General features: G+C 39.7%; 1 protein-coding gene across 2 annotated transcripts in view; it reads left to right on the top strand.

Annotated features, from left to right (window-relative positions):
• Nucleotides 1-15,023, top strand: part of SF3B3 (splicing factor 3b subunit 3) — a 49,999-nt gene that overhangs the window by 14,885 nt on the left and 20,091 nt on the right. For both annotated transcript variants that reach the window (XM_019455318.2, XM_053906659.1), the window contains exons 9-11: nt 4,252-4,417; nt 10,400-10,495; nt 14,207-14,279. In XM_019455318.2, the coding sequence (XP_019310863.1) occupies nt 4,252-4,417; nt 10,400-10,495; nt 14,207-14,279 (335 nt within the window). The remainder of the gene's footprint in view (nt 1-4,251; nt 4,418-10,399; nt 10,496-14,206; nt 14,280-15,023) is intronic.

Below are 15,023 nucleotides of genomic sequence, written 5' to 3'. Positions count from 1 at the left end.
TGTTTGGTTATTTTCCCGACTTCAGTTGCTTTCTTTAAGCAGTACCTGTTGGTAGCTGCAAAAATAGCTTCAGAAGTGGTCTTTTCTGAGCTTTTTGCTGGAGATTTCACTGAATATTTATGGAACTAACTTAACATGTCCCACCAGTACTTCACTTGTACAAATCTAAAGTTGAAGCTCATCATTACCCACAGCTGCTCAGCCACATCAGTGACCTTCCCAGCCTCGGTTTTCTGTTAATGACTAATGGACCAGTTGTAGCAACTTGAGTGTAAAATCTCAATTTTTGTGGTTTATAGTCTAAACTAGTTCACTAGTTTACTTACTACATTTTATTGTCTTTCCTGTAAAACTTCAGCCTTTACAGTCATCTTATTAAGCAGCTAAGACATAACCCTGATGAAATCCTTTCCCTTATTCCTGTGTTATAATGTTTGATGACTTTTTATTGCCAAGTGGATAAAGTCTGAGCTCTAGCCTTGAATTTAAAGCCAGTCAGTATCTAAGTCTCCAAATTACTTACACAAGATAAGATAACCATGGTTTTGCCAGTATCTGCTCACAGCATCAGTGCAAACCACTTACCTGATGCTATTTGCTTGTAATTAAAATGAAAGTGTATCTAGGATTCTAGGATTCTGTGCCATTTCAGCCTTGTCTCTGACTGTTCTTCCTTTCTTAGACATGCTTCTTACTTATACTCACGGACTTTATTCCAGCTGTTGATTAACTCATTTTCCTTGTTTATACCTCTTGTCTCACTTTTCATATTTAGCCTGTTTGGTGTATTTTCATCCACTTAAATCCCACTTTTCCAGAATAATAGTAATTCCTTGATATAATCAAATAGCTAGTCAGTATTTAAATTTCTTCATTGTCTCAATATTTTTTAGTATTTTTTTAATGTTTATTTATTTTGAGAGAGAAGGAGCATGAGTGCCGGGCGTGGGGGGGGGAGAGACAGAGAGAGAGAATCCCAAGCTGGCTCAGCACTGTTAGCACAGTCCGAAGCAGGGCTTGAAATCACGAGCTGTGAGATTATGACCTGAGCCTGAATCAAGAGTCAGACACTTAACCAAGTGAGCGACCCCAGGTGCCCCCCATGCCTCAATATTTTAAAAGTTGAATCGTATACACGAGGATTGAGCAAGGCCCATACATTGCAATTGGTACATGGAAAACATTTTTAGTGGCTGCGTATTTTAAGGCCATGCCCCGTATTGGTATTTAGGTTTGTTCTTTTGCTATCATAAATAGTGCTGTAGTGAACATTGTACTTGTATCTTCGTGTGTTAGCTGAATGCAACCATAGTTTAAATTCATAAGTGTGGGATGAAATTTTGATAATGCTAAATTGTCCTCACAAAGGTGACATCAGTTTACATTCCCACCAACAGTGTATATGACAGACCTTTTTATTTATTTATTTTTTCTTACTGCATGACAGACAGTTCATAAGCTCTTGAAAATCCCTGAGAAGAAGACTAGTAGTTCGATCAGTAGAAAATGGGCACAGGATTTGAACATGCCTTTACAGTAAAAAAAAATACGTGTGGTCTAGAAGTATAATATGTAGGAAGATTTCAAACTCATTTGTAATTAAAGGAACGCCAATCATATTTGAAGTCTTTTCCTCACCTAGCAGATTGGCAAGCATTAAAAACTTAGATAGTAATTTGTCTTGATAAGATTGTGGATGGAAATAATAGTTGGATGCAGGAGGTATTTTCTTGCCCCATTACCTTATGCAGATAGTGTGTTTGCTAAGGTTATACATCCTGATTGTCTGTTAATTGGATTTAGGGAGGCTCCTGGATGGCCCAGTTGGTTAAGCCCAACTTTTGCTCAGGTCACGATCTCATGGCTCATGAGTTTGCCCCCCCCTACCCCCCATGTCCGCCTCTGTGCCAAAAGCTCAGAGCCTGGAACCTGCTTTGGATTCTGTGTATCCCTCTCTGTTCCTCCCCCGCTCGCTCGCTCTCTCTCTGTCTCTCTCAAAAATAAACATTAAAAAAAAAAAAAGATTTAGGAATAATACAGTGATTCCTTTTATTCTGAAGAATGGTAGTTAAAATTTATCCAGCACTTGTCTGTATATATCAGGCACTGTTCTAAATTGTTTTTCTTAATGTCTTGGTTTGAGTTCTCCTGCAAGCAGAGCCTTAGACAAAGACATGGGTGCAGGTAGATTATTGGAGAGCAATTGCAGGAAACAGGAGTTAAGGGATCAGTGGAGAGAGAGAGGGAAAGAGGAAAAGCCTACATAAGAGTGTGTTATTGAGATTCCTGTTGTGGGCAGTAGGAACTTGCTCCCATCAAGACCTGCTCCCATCAGACAAGCAGAATGCATCTGAGAATTGCTCACCTGAAGGTTAACAGCAACACCATTTTTCTCTTCGGGTCTGAAATTCAGTCACCTCTTGGGGCAGAGAGTGGAAAGATGGCAGTGTACAAGTAGATGCTTGTTAGAGTGAGATGCATTTGAGCTTGTGAGAAATTATCCATTGCTGCTGGAGCTGAAGTCTGCAACACTCAAAAAATGCTGATTTGGGGTATCAGAAACATGTGCTATGGGTATTAATCATAATGCAACCTATTTATCAAACAGTATTTACTGTGTTCTAAATAAGCACTTTGTAAATGTTAATAAAGTACATAACTTTTCCAGTGAGACCATGCCATTATCCCATTTATACTTTGGGGAACTGGGTCACAGAATTTGTCAAATTTGTGAATTTGTGAAAGAAATTGATCACATACCTAAGTCCCAGATGATCTGATTCCAGAGTTCCTGCTCTAAAGCACAACACCATAGTTACAGAAGCTGCTTTGCCAAGATTTGGCCAAAGCAGCCTTTTCCTGTGTTGGAGGTAGTGAGCCCATCCTTCTGGTTACCTGGTAATTACTAGGCACTGAAGGTATCTTTGACAAGTGGCTTTCATTATCTGTGTATACACATCTTGCTTGAGGAAGGAATTTATACTAACTTTTATATGTTTATCTCATATTCTCAGTGCTTTTGTAGATTGTTCAAGGATAATAACCCTGTTTGGTTTTTTTAAAATTTAGTATAGAATCTGATGTGTTTACCAAAAGTGTTTAAATGCTGAGGTTTATTTGAACATTTCTTGAGTTCCTTATATATTTCAGATGCTCATTTAGTCATTTTATCTTCTAAAAAGCTACACTTGATACTTTTTTTTTTTTTTGACATTTGTTTATTTTTGAGAGAGAGAGAGAGACAGCATGAGCAGGGGAGGGGCAGATAGAGAGAGGGAGACACAGAATTCGAAGCGGGCTCCAGGCTCTTGAGCTGTCAGCACAGATCCTGACGTGGGGCTCGAACTCACAAACAGCAAGGTCCTGAGCTGAAGTTGGACGCTTAATCGACTGAGCCACCCAGGCGCCCCTCCCTTGATATTGTTTAAAGTGCTCTGTATTGAAGGTCCTGGTATATTAAACATGACCAATAATTTGGTTTCTTTTTTAAATTGAGTTTCTTCCCAAAAGCTAAGTGCACACTCAGCATATGATGGTATATTTTTTTTAAGTAAGTTTTACACCCAACATGGGGCTTGAACTCAGCTTTAAGATTAAGAGTTGCATGCTCTACCATCTGAGCCAGCGAGGCACTTCCTGAATTCAGCAGTCTTTATTTCTTTATACCGTTCTAGTCTTTTTTTTTTTTTTAGTTTTTAAAAAATTTATTTATTTATTTATTTTGAGAAAGAGAAAGAGTGAGCAGGGGAAGGGCAGAGAGAAAGAGAGAGAGAATCCCAAGCAGGTTCCATGCTGTCAGCATGAGCCTAATACGGGGCTTGAACTTGTGAACTGTGAAATCATGACCTGAGATGAAACCAAGAGTCAGATGCTTAACTGACTGAGCCACCCAGACACCCTTTAATTTTTTTTTTTTTAATGATTATTTTCGAGAGAGAGATGGAACGCGAGCTGGGGAGGGGCAGAGAGAGAGGGAGACAGAGTCTCTGAAGCAGGCTCCAGGCTCTGAGCTGTCAGCATAGACTCTGACGTGGGGCTTAGACTCAAGAACAGCGAGATCACAACCTGAGTCACCTAGGTGCCCCTATCCCATTCTCTTCTAAGAAAGAAGACCCCACTCAAACAGATGGTGACTCGATATGCATGTTAGAATTTTGATAGGTAATTGTAAAGTGCTTTGTGAGGATTATATTTATGGCAAACACTATCTTTAGAAAGTGTTTAACTAAAGTCTTCTTTTCTTCTCCCTAGTTACTTATACCAAATTGCACATCTTGGAGATGATGATGAAGAGCCTGAGTTTTCATCTGCCATGCCTCTGGAAGAAGGAGACACGTTCTTCTTCCAGCCAAGACCACTTAAAAACCTTGTGCTGGTCGATGAGTTGGACAGCCTCTCTCCCATTTTGTTTTGCCAGGTGTGGGTCTTTCCAGTCTCTTCCACAATGAGCAGTGCCAGCCAGATGTTTCTGAATATGAATGAGTTTAAGGTTTTTTTTTTTTTTTTTTTTTTTTTAATTTTATTTTTAGATTTATTTATTTTTGAAAGAGAGAGACAGAGCATGAATGGGGGAGGGTCAGAGAGAGAGAGGGAGACACAGAATCTGAAACAGGCTCCAGGCTCTGTGCTGTCAGCACAGAACCTGGCGTGGGGCTCCAACTCATGGACCGTGAGATCATGACCTGAGCCGAAGTCAGACGCTTAACCAACTTAGCCACCCAGGTGCCCCAAGGTTTTTTTTTTTTTTTTTTTTAAGTTTTTTATTTATTTTGAGAGAGAGCACAAGTGGGGAAGGGGCAGAGAGGGAGACAATCCTAAGTAAGCTCTGCACCATCAGTGTGGAGCTTGACGCATGGCTGGAACTCAGAACTATGAACCAGAATCATGACCTGAACAGAAACCAAGAGTTAGATGCTTAACCGACTGAGCCACCGCAGGCACCCCTAAATGAGTTTAAAGTTTTAACTCCAGTTAAATTAAGACCTGGTCTAAGAGTGAGGCACGGCAACATGTCTGAGAAATCACAAGAGTGTAAGGTTGAAGCATTTAAAGGTGGATATTGGGGAACTAAAATCCATTACATAAATCCTTAGGCTTTTAATTTTAAATATATAACTCATGTTCAATATAAAAATTCAAGCTATACAAAAGGTGAATGGTAAAATTCCTACCCCTAATCTTCCCCCCCCCCCCCGGAGTAAATAATTTTATTTATTTATTTATTTATTTATTTATTTATTTATTCCAATATATGAAATTTATTGTCAAATTGGTTTCTTTCTTTTTTTTTTTTTTTTTTTTTTTTAATATATGAAATTTACTGTCAAATTGGTTTCCATACAACACCCAGTGCTCATCCCAAAAGGTGCCCTCCTCAATACCCATCACCCACCCTGCCCTCCCTCCCACCCTGCCCTCCCTCCCACCCCCCATCAACCCTCAGTTTGTTCTCAGTTTTTAACAGTCTCTAATGCTTTGGCTCTCTCCCACTCTAACCTCTTTTTTTTTTTTTTTTTCCTTCCCCTCCCCCATGGGTTTCTGTTATGTTTCTCAGGATCCACATAAGAGTGAAACCATATGGTATCTGTCTTTCTCTGTATGGCTTATTTCACTTAGCATCACACTCTCCAGTTCCATCCATGTTGCTACAAAAGGCCATATTTCATTTTTTCTCATTGCCACGTAGTATTCCATTGTGTATATAAACCACAATTTCTTTATCCATTCATCAGTTGATGGACATTTAGGCTCTTTCCATAATTTGGCTATTGTTGAGAGTGCCGCTATAAACATTGGGGTACAGGTGCCCCTATGCATCAGTACTCCTGTATCCCTTGGATAAATTCCTAGCAGTGCTGTTGCTGGGTCATAGGGTAGGTCTATTTTTAATTTTCTGAGGAACCTCCACACTGCTTTCCAGAGCGGCTGCACCAATTTGCATTCCCACCAACAGTGCAAGAGGGTTCCAGTTTCTCCACATCCTCTCCAGCATCTATAGTCTCCTGATTTCTTCATTTTGGCCACTCTGACTGGCGTGAGGTGGTATCTGAGTGTGGTTTTGATTTGTATTTCCCTGATAAGGAGCGACGTTGAACATCTTTTCATGTGCCTGTTGGCCATCCGGATGTCTTCTTTAGAGAAGTGTCTATTCATGTTTTCTGCCCATTTCTTCACTGGGTTATTTGTTTTTCGGGTGTGGAGTTTGATGAGCTCTTTATAGATTTTGGATACTAGCCCTTTGTCCGATGTGTCATTTGCAAATATCTTTTCCCATTCCGTTGCCTTTTCGTTTTGTTGGTTGTTTCCTTTGCTGTGCAGAAGCTTTTTATCTTCATAAGGTCCCAGTAATTCACTTTTGCTTTTAATTCCCTTGCCTTTGGGGATGTGCCGAGTAAGAGATTGCTACGGCTGAGGTCAGAGAGGTCTTTTCCTGCTTTCTCCTCTAAGGTTTTGATGGTTTCCTGTCTCACATTCAGGTCCTTTATCCATTTTGAGTTTATTTTTGTGAATGGTGTGAGAAAGTGGTCTAGTTTCAACCTTCTGCATGTTGCTGTCCAGTTCTCCCAGCACCATTTGTTAAAGAGACTGTCTTTTTTCCATTGGATGTTCTTTCCTGCTTTGTCAAAGATGAGTTGGCCATACGTTTGTGGGTCTAGTTCTGGTGTTTCTATTCTATTCCATTGGTCTATGTGTCTGTTTTTATGCCAATACCATGCTGTCTTGATGATGACAGCTTTGTAGTAGAGGCTAAAGTCTGGGATTGTGATGCCTCCTGCTTTGGTCTTCTTCTTCAAAATTACTTTGGCTATTCGGGGCCTTTTGTGGTTCCATATGAATTTTAGGATTGCTTGTTCTAGTTTCGAGAAGAATGCTGGTGCAATTTTGATTGGGATTGCATTGAATGTGTAGATAGCTTTGGGTAGTATTGACATTTTGACAATATTTATTCTTCCAATCCATGAGCAGGGAATGTCTTTCCATTTCTTTATATCTTCTTCAATTACCTGCATAAGCTTTCTATAGTTTTCAGCATACAGATCTTTTACATCTTTGGTTAGATTTATTCCTAGGTATTTTATGCTTCTTGGTGCAATTGTGAATGGGATCAGTTTCTTCGTTTGTCTTTCTGTTGCTTCATTATTAGTGTATAAGAATGCAACTGATTTCTGCACATTGATTTTGTATCCTGCAACTTTGCTGAATTCATGTATCAGTTCTAGCAGACTTTTGGTGGAGTCTATCGGATTTTCCATGTATAATATCATGTCATCTGCAAAAAGCGAAAGCTTGACTTCATCTTTGCCAATTTTGATGCCTTTGATTTCCTTTTGTTGTCTGATTGCTGATGCTAGAACTTCCAGCACTATATTAAACAGCAGCGGTGACAGTGGGCATCCCTGTCGTGTTCCTGATCTCAGGGAAAAAGCTCTCAGTTTTTCCCCGTTGAGGATGATGTTAGCTGTGGGCTTTTCATAAATGGCCTTTATGATCTTTAAGTATGTTCCTTCTATCCCGACTTTCTCAAGGGTTTTTATTAAGAAAGGGTGCTGGATTTTGTCAAAGGCCTTTTCTGCATCGATTGACAGGATCATATGGTTCTTCTCTTTTTTTTTGTTAATGTGATGTATCACGTTGATCGATTTGCGAATGTTGAACCAGCCCTGCATCCCAGGAATGAATCCCACTTGATCATGGTAAAATTCCTACCCCTAATCTTCCCCCCCCCCCCCCCCCCGGAGTAAATAATTTTATTTATTTATTTATTTATTTATTTATTTATTTATTTATTTATTCCAATATATGAAATTTATTGTCAAATTGGTTTCCATACAACACCCAGTGCTCATCCCAAAAGGTGCCCTCCTTAATACCCATCACCCACCCTCCCCTCCCTCCCACCCCCCATTAACCCTCAGTTTGTTCTCCGTTTTTAACAGTCTCTTATGCTTTGGCTCTCTCCCACTCTAACCTCTTTTTTTTTTTTTCCTTCCCCTCCCCCATGGGTTTCGGTTAAGTTTCTCAGGGTCCACATAAGAGTGAAAACATATGGTATCTGTCTTTCTCTGTATGGCTTATTTCACTTAGCATCACACTCTCCAGTTCCATCCACGTTGCTACAAAAGGCCATATTTCATTCTTTCTCATTGCCATGTAGTATTCCATTGTGTATATAAACCACAATTTCTTTTTCCATTCATCAGTTGATGGACATTTAGGCTCTTTCCATAATTTGGCTATTGTTGAGAGTGCTGCTATAAACACTGGGGTACAAGTGCCCCTATGCATCAGTACTTCTGTATCCCTTCCTACCCCTAATCTTATTTTCAACTTTTTATCCACTGAGGATGCTGCTGGTAACAACTTCTTAGGATTGCTTCCAGGCATTTTCCCTGTATCAGTGCATGTGCATGTATTTGTTTGGGTTATGTTTTTTTAATCCTAATAGGCTTATATACTTCAGTGTTCTGAGATTGACTTTTTGTCACTTAATAGTTTATGAATAACTCTATCTTATTATTTTTTTTTTTTTTGTAAGTTTATTTACTTATTTTGAGAGAGAGCCTGAGCAGGGGAGGGGCAGAGAGAGAGAGGGAAAGAGAGAGAATCGTAAGCAGGCTCTACACTGCCAGTGCAGAGCCTGATGGCGGGGCTCAGTCCCATGAACCACAAGATCATGACCTGAGCCGGAACCAAGAGTTGAACACTAAACTGACTGAGCCACCTAGGCACCCCTGTCTCTTATTTTAACACTTAATTTCTTCTTAAAAATCTCTAGAGACATTGGGATCAGTCAGTAACAGAACTTCTTAAAATACATCCTCAAAGGAGGAACCCAAGGTGGCCTAGGATGGGGACTCTGTCCCTTGCTGATGGTGCGCTGTTGTAGCAGGAATTTTGTTATGCATTTGTGTCCTGGATTGCTGGGGTTTGAGTGAACATTAGGCGCCACCCTACCTTGTCAGGTTGATCACACTTCTAATAGAGGTTTGCTCGTTGTATGCTGGAGAAACAAGTCTGTTCAGTCACTATTCCTGGTAAAATTAACTATTCTGAAATTAACTGCTTTTGTTCTTTCTTTTTGAGAAAGGATTAGCCCTGAGGCAATAGATAATAAATGAAATCCTAATTATATTATGAGTGATTTTTTTCCCATTTCATTCGAATTTGAGGAAATAATAGCGTAGTTTGTAGATAAGATAAAATTTATAGAAAGTTCAGGTATCTACAGCAGAGCTGTGGGTATTTTGTGCCATGTATATCCTTACTAGTCTGGTGAGGCAAATGGATCTCTTCTCTGAGTACTGTTTTTAAATGCATATAGTAATAAACATAAGATAGCCAATAGGGCAAAATATTAAGTTGTGAAGAAGTAATATATGTGCTTCCTTGTCAAGGCTTTAAATAACAAGATGGTGCATTTGAAATAGGTAAGTTAATTTATTTCAGCGAGAGATCAGTGTGAAGGCTGTATGCGCTCAACATATCTTTGTCCATGTTACAGTAAAGCTGTACTGCCTTCTAGACAAGAATTTTCATTTGAACTGGCCAGTTTGACAAAACTACAGTACACATGATTGACCTCTTTGTGTATTGACCAACAAATGTACTGGAAAGCAGCTGGATATCTGGAATACCAACACATGGCTTCCCCATCTGGTGGCTGAGCAGTCAGATGCAGTTACCCCGTAGTTGGTCAGCTACATCATAGGAGCATCTGTAGATAGAGTAACTTTGATAATATATAGTCTAACAGATTTAGTAGATGTATTTTTTTTTAATGTTTTTTTATTTATTTTTGAGACAGAGAGAGACAGAGCATGAACGGGGGAGGGTCAGAGAGAGAGGGAGACACAGAATCTGAAACAGGCTAAAGGCTCCGAGCAGTCAGCACAGAGCCCGACGCAGGGCTAGAACTCACATACCGCGAGATCGCGACCTGAGCCGAAGTTAGACGCTTAACCGACTGAGCCACCCAGGCGCCCCAGTAGATGTAATTTTGAAGTAGTGATGAGTGGGATAATTGGAGGAATATAAATTTTAACATTATGAATAAGTATGATTTTTGTTGGTGACAGTCACAGATCCTGATAATATTATAGTTTATATTTTTAGCTGAAAGGAAATGGTAAATTTCATTTGGAGGTTATATAACACTCATTTCACTAAGTAAGGAATGCTCTGCTAATTTAAGAATTGGTACAAGCCTTTTTTTCTTAAAGTTGCTGCTGCAAACTGGTTTGTTTTTTGGAATATGGGGGCTTTTCCCCTTGATTCCCCCAGGGCTTATAGCCAATATGTAAGTTTAGTAAATTAAAAAGTATTTTGTCCCCTGAGAATAATCAAATTCGGTGTGAAAACTTGGTAAAAGTAGACATTTTTTGTCTTTTTCACTGTGCAGATAGCTGATCTGGCCAATGAAGACACACCACAGCTGTATGTGGCCTGCGGTAGGGGACCCCGATCATCTCTGAGAGTCCTACGGCACGGACTTGAGGTAAGATGGGTACTTTTAGATCATCTGCAGGGTTTGGAGAAAAGCATTGGAAAAGCAGCTTATAATTTTATTCTAATGAGATCAATGGTATATTTAATGTTTCTGTGAAAGGAAAAATGTTTTCTTTCCTATTTCCATAAAAGTTAGAGTTTAAATTTCCTGTTCTTTGACATGTTAGCACAATAGGCACATTTTAAAAAATTGGCAAGTGAGGATCAAAGGGGGAAAATAATCTTTACTGGTTCCAGGCTCACAAGTCATAACAGAGGATATCTGCATGGAACATTTTATTCCATTTTTTTTCTAGTCTTGGTCTGTGTTCATTGTTTTTAGATAATTATATCTTTTTACCTCAATGTATATGTTTTTGTATTTTACCAAGTTTATTATGTGTTCTTAGGTTGTATTATTTTTAGTGTTTCTATAATATTCCACTATAGTGGTTGGATCAGAATTTATGTAATAAATCCTTTATTGTTGCATCTTTTAGGTGATATAGACACTCAGAACTTTCTTTTTAATTTTTTTTTAATGTTTGTGTATTTTTAAGAGAGAGCCTGCATGCACATATGTGGGGGAGGAGCAGAGAGAGAGGGGGACACAGAAGTAGGTTCCAGGCTCTGGGCTGACAGCACAGAGTCTGGCGTGAGCTTAAACCCACAAACTGTGAGATCATGACCTGAGCTGAAGTCGGATGCTTAACCAACTGAGCCACCCAGGTGCCCCCAAAATTATCTTTTCAAATGCTACATCTTCCTGCGATTCTAGGGTTCATGCTTTTTAGCAAGTTCCTTGAACTTGGTTTTGTTAGGAGCAAAACAAAGCTTCCTATGACAGTTTGCTTCATAGTTGAGGGTTGGCATGCTATAAGCTCTCAATGGCCCACTGCCTGATTTTGTAAATTTTTATTGGAACGCAGCTAAGATGACCTTGGTTTTGAATTCTGGCTCTATCACTTAATAGCTATTACTAAACTTTTGTTTCCTCTTCTGTAAAATGAAGTTAAGTACCTGCTTTAAAGATTGTTGTGTGAGTTAAGTGAGGTAATGCATATAAAGAAGCACTTAGCTCAAGCTCTGGCGTACAGTAACAAGTATGTTACCTATTACCACTGTTAATGTGTTTCAGGGGGTGCCTGGGTGGATTAAGTGTCTGACTCTTGGTTTTGGCTCAGGTCATGGTCTCGTGGTTTGTGGGATTGGGCTGTGCCGACAGCGCAGAGCCTGCTTGGGATTTTTTCTCCTCCCTTTCTGCCTCTCCCTCCACTTGTGTGCACGTGCTCTCGCTCTCTCAAAATTAATAAACTTTAAAAAGAATATATTTCTCTTTCAGAAATTTGAAGATTTTTTTGGCTGTGCCAAAAATATCAGGCCACCAAATTTTTAATGACTCAAATCTAATTTAGACTAATAGTTTTTAGTTATTGCTTGTTGGATCCCATTTAGCATTTGGTGGAAGCTAGCATTCTCCACCAAAAGTGCGTATGTGCATTATCAGAAAGTGTTGTCTACAGTAGAAGAGATAAAGGACCCAATTAAGAATCATTGTTTTTGAGTCTTCTGCCCCCTCCCAATTTTTTAAATTTTTAAAAATTTTTTTCATTTAGTTTTTGAGAAAGAGCACGACTGGTGGAGGGGCAGAGAGAGAGGGAGACACAGGATCTGAAGCAGGCTCCAGGCTCTGAGCTGCCAGCACAGAGCCTGATGTGGGTCCTGAACTCATGGACTGCGAGATCACAACCTGAGCTAAAGTCGGATCCTCAACCGACTGAGCCACTCAGGCAACCCTGCCCCCTCCCAATTTTTTTCCAATTCTATAAAAGATCTTGATTATACAGAAAAATATTTTGAAATTGTTGAACATTGCTTTGTTCCTGTATATCTATTTTTTAAAAATTTTTTAATGTTTATTTTTGAAAGACCGAGTATAAGCGGGGGAGGGGCAGAGAGAGGGAGACACAGAATCTGAAGCAGGCTTCAGGCTCTCCGCTGTCATCACAGAGCCTGACATGGGACTCGAATTCATAAACCATGAGACCATGACTTGAGCCGAAGCTATTAACCAACTGAGCCACCCAGGTGCCCCCCTTGTATACCTATTTGTTGAACTTTGTTGTTTAGCTTTATTGTGGTCTCGTTTGAGCAGGGTCATTGTCACTATTACACTTGGTATAGAGTATCACACACCTAACACTTAAGTTTTATTGGTGATGAAGTTTTCCACAGTTCTCCTGTTCCATGATGAGGTATTCCTATTATTTTATCAGTAAAGTAAAAAAAAAGGTAATGCCTTTAATGGATATATGTGAGTTCTTTTTATAAAATGTGGTTACACAGTATAATATATTAAGCTGTCTAATTGTTTCTCGGTGGTTTTAAAAATAACATTTTTATTTTGGAATGGTTTTATATTTACAGAAAAATTAGATATAGTGCAGAAAGTTCAGGTATAATAACATATACCTAGTTTTCTCCTCTAGATCATTTCATCTCAGGTATTTCATTTCCTCTCATGTTTGAGAACTTACAGGATATTCAGAGGCTTCTTGAGTCTAATCTTTACATTTTTTTAAAAAATGTTTTTATTGATTTTTGAGACAGAGACAAAGTGTGAGCAGGGGAGGGGCAGAGAGAGAGGGAGACACAGAATCTGAAGCAGGCTCCAGGCTCTGAGCTGTCAGCACAGAGCCTGGTGCGGGGCTCGAACCCACGGACTGTGAGATCATGACCTGAGCTGAAGTCAGACGCTCAATCAACTGAGCCACCCAAGTGCACCTTGAGTCTATTCTTATGGAACGTAAAAAATCTAATAGGAAGGACAGAATAATTCCTGAAATTACTTTTTAGGATTTAGGAAATCACATAGGATCCCCTGTGAGGTGGTGATTGGGATTTCTATGAGAGCTTATAGGAGGGAGTGTGGACTGCCAGGCAAGAGGATAAGGGAAGATTTTTCCTACAGGATGTGCCATTTGAATTGGTCCTTGAAGAGAGATGTGATTTGGCCTTAAGGGGGTTAGGAAGAGAAATGGGCTTAGATGGCTGTTTCATTCCACGTGCTCTCTTTTTGAGGAGGATGCAGGCATGGCATACCCAAAGGAAATGTATGGTTTTTGCTGCAGCAACTATCCTCCTGAACATTCCATCCCATTTTGCTAAAGTTTGTTATGGGGATCTCCAATATTTCCAAGCCTTTTTGGCTCTTAACTCTTTTTTTTTGACAGAATATTTCCATTCTTTCTTTTTTTTTTTTTTGGTTAATGTTTATTTATTTTTGAGAGAACATGAGGGGGGCAGGGGCAGAGAGAGAGGCAGACAAAGAATCCAAAGTAGGCTCCAGGCTCTGAGCTTTCAGCACAGAGCCCAACGTGGGCCTTGAACTCACCAACCGTGAGATCATGACCTGAGCCGAAGTCAGGTGCTCAACCGACTGAGCCACCCAGGCGCCCCTGATATTTCCATTCTTTTAAAGATTTTTTTTTTTTCATTAGTAAGTAATCTCTACACTCAACATGGAACTCAAACTTAAAACCCCGAGATCAGGAGTCACATGCTCTACCAACTGAGCCTGTCAGGTGCTCCAGTTCCATTCTTTTAATCCAGCATGCAGTATGAGCACTGCTGTATCAGAATCCTGTTATCAAGTGTAGTTGTAAGCAAGGAGCTAATTTCTATGCTCATTGGATCTGTGGTTTGTATCCTCCCCTGTCAGGTGTCAGAAATGGCTGTCTCTGAGTTACCCGGTAACCCCAATGCTGTCTGGACAGTGCGTCGGCACATTGAAGGTAAGTAGCCCTTTCCCAACAGTCAAAATGTGGGTCTGGGTAACATCGACAGTAGAAGGCTTAGGAGGTTGCATTCGTAATGTTTTTATATTGCTTCATTTAACAATATACTAGAAACTTTTTCTGGCCTGACACCATGTTTTTCAGGCTCTCTCAATCAGGATGCCTGCACCTTTTTTGTATGCATGAGTAAGGGGTGCATTAGGGTGGCTGTTAATACATCTACACTCCCGTATTGTAGAGCTGTCATACATGTTGTTCTTTGACCATATTCATCCTGTTGCATCTGTAAGAGGTGTGGTGTGAGGGAAAGTTTTTTGCTTCTTCAGTTTTCTTCAGCAGTTTTCTCCTGTTGTGCTGAAACCATGGTGAAGTTGAAGGTGTTGTCCTAGGTATTAAGAGATTTAGTTAAGCTTATTAATCAATTAGTCCTGCTCAATGGGAGGAATTGTGCTTAAGGGAACTGAAGATTGAGATTGAATGGAATCATAATTTTTGAATGGGTGGAAAAGAGTGGATGGAGGAAAGAGGAGTCTGAGTTCTTGGATAAAAATGGTCACCTCATCCTAAAATTTTGAAATTTAGGTAAAAATGCATAACAGTGTGACAGCAGGATATTCTTGAATCAGTTGAATTTGAGGAATGAAACTTAATTCTCATTTTCCCTTGGATTCTCTGTGGGTGTAGGTCATTTCTATTCTTAGACTTCATCTTCCTCTTGTTCCCTCAGGAATGTGGGCCTGG

Source organism: Panthera pardus, unplaced genomic scaffold (genome assembly GCF_024362965.1).
Source record: "Panthera pardus isolate Hobbes unplaced genomic scaffold, ASM2436296v1 HiC_scaffold_19, whole genome shotgun sequence".
NCBI classification, from domain to species: Eukaryota; Metazoa; Chordata; class Mammalia; order Carnivora; family Felidae; genus Panthera; species Panthera pardus.
The sequence above is the reverse complement of the archived record's forward strand: the minus strand, read 5'-3'. Positions and strand labels throughout refer to the sequence as shown.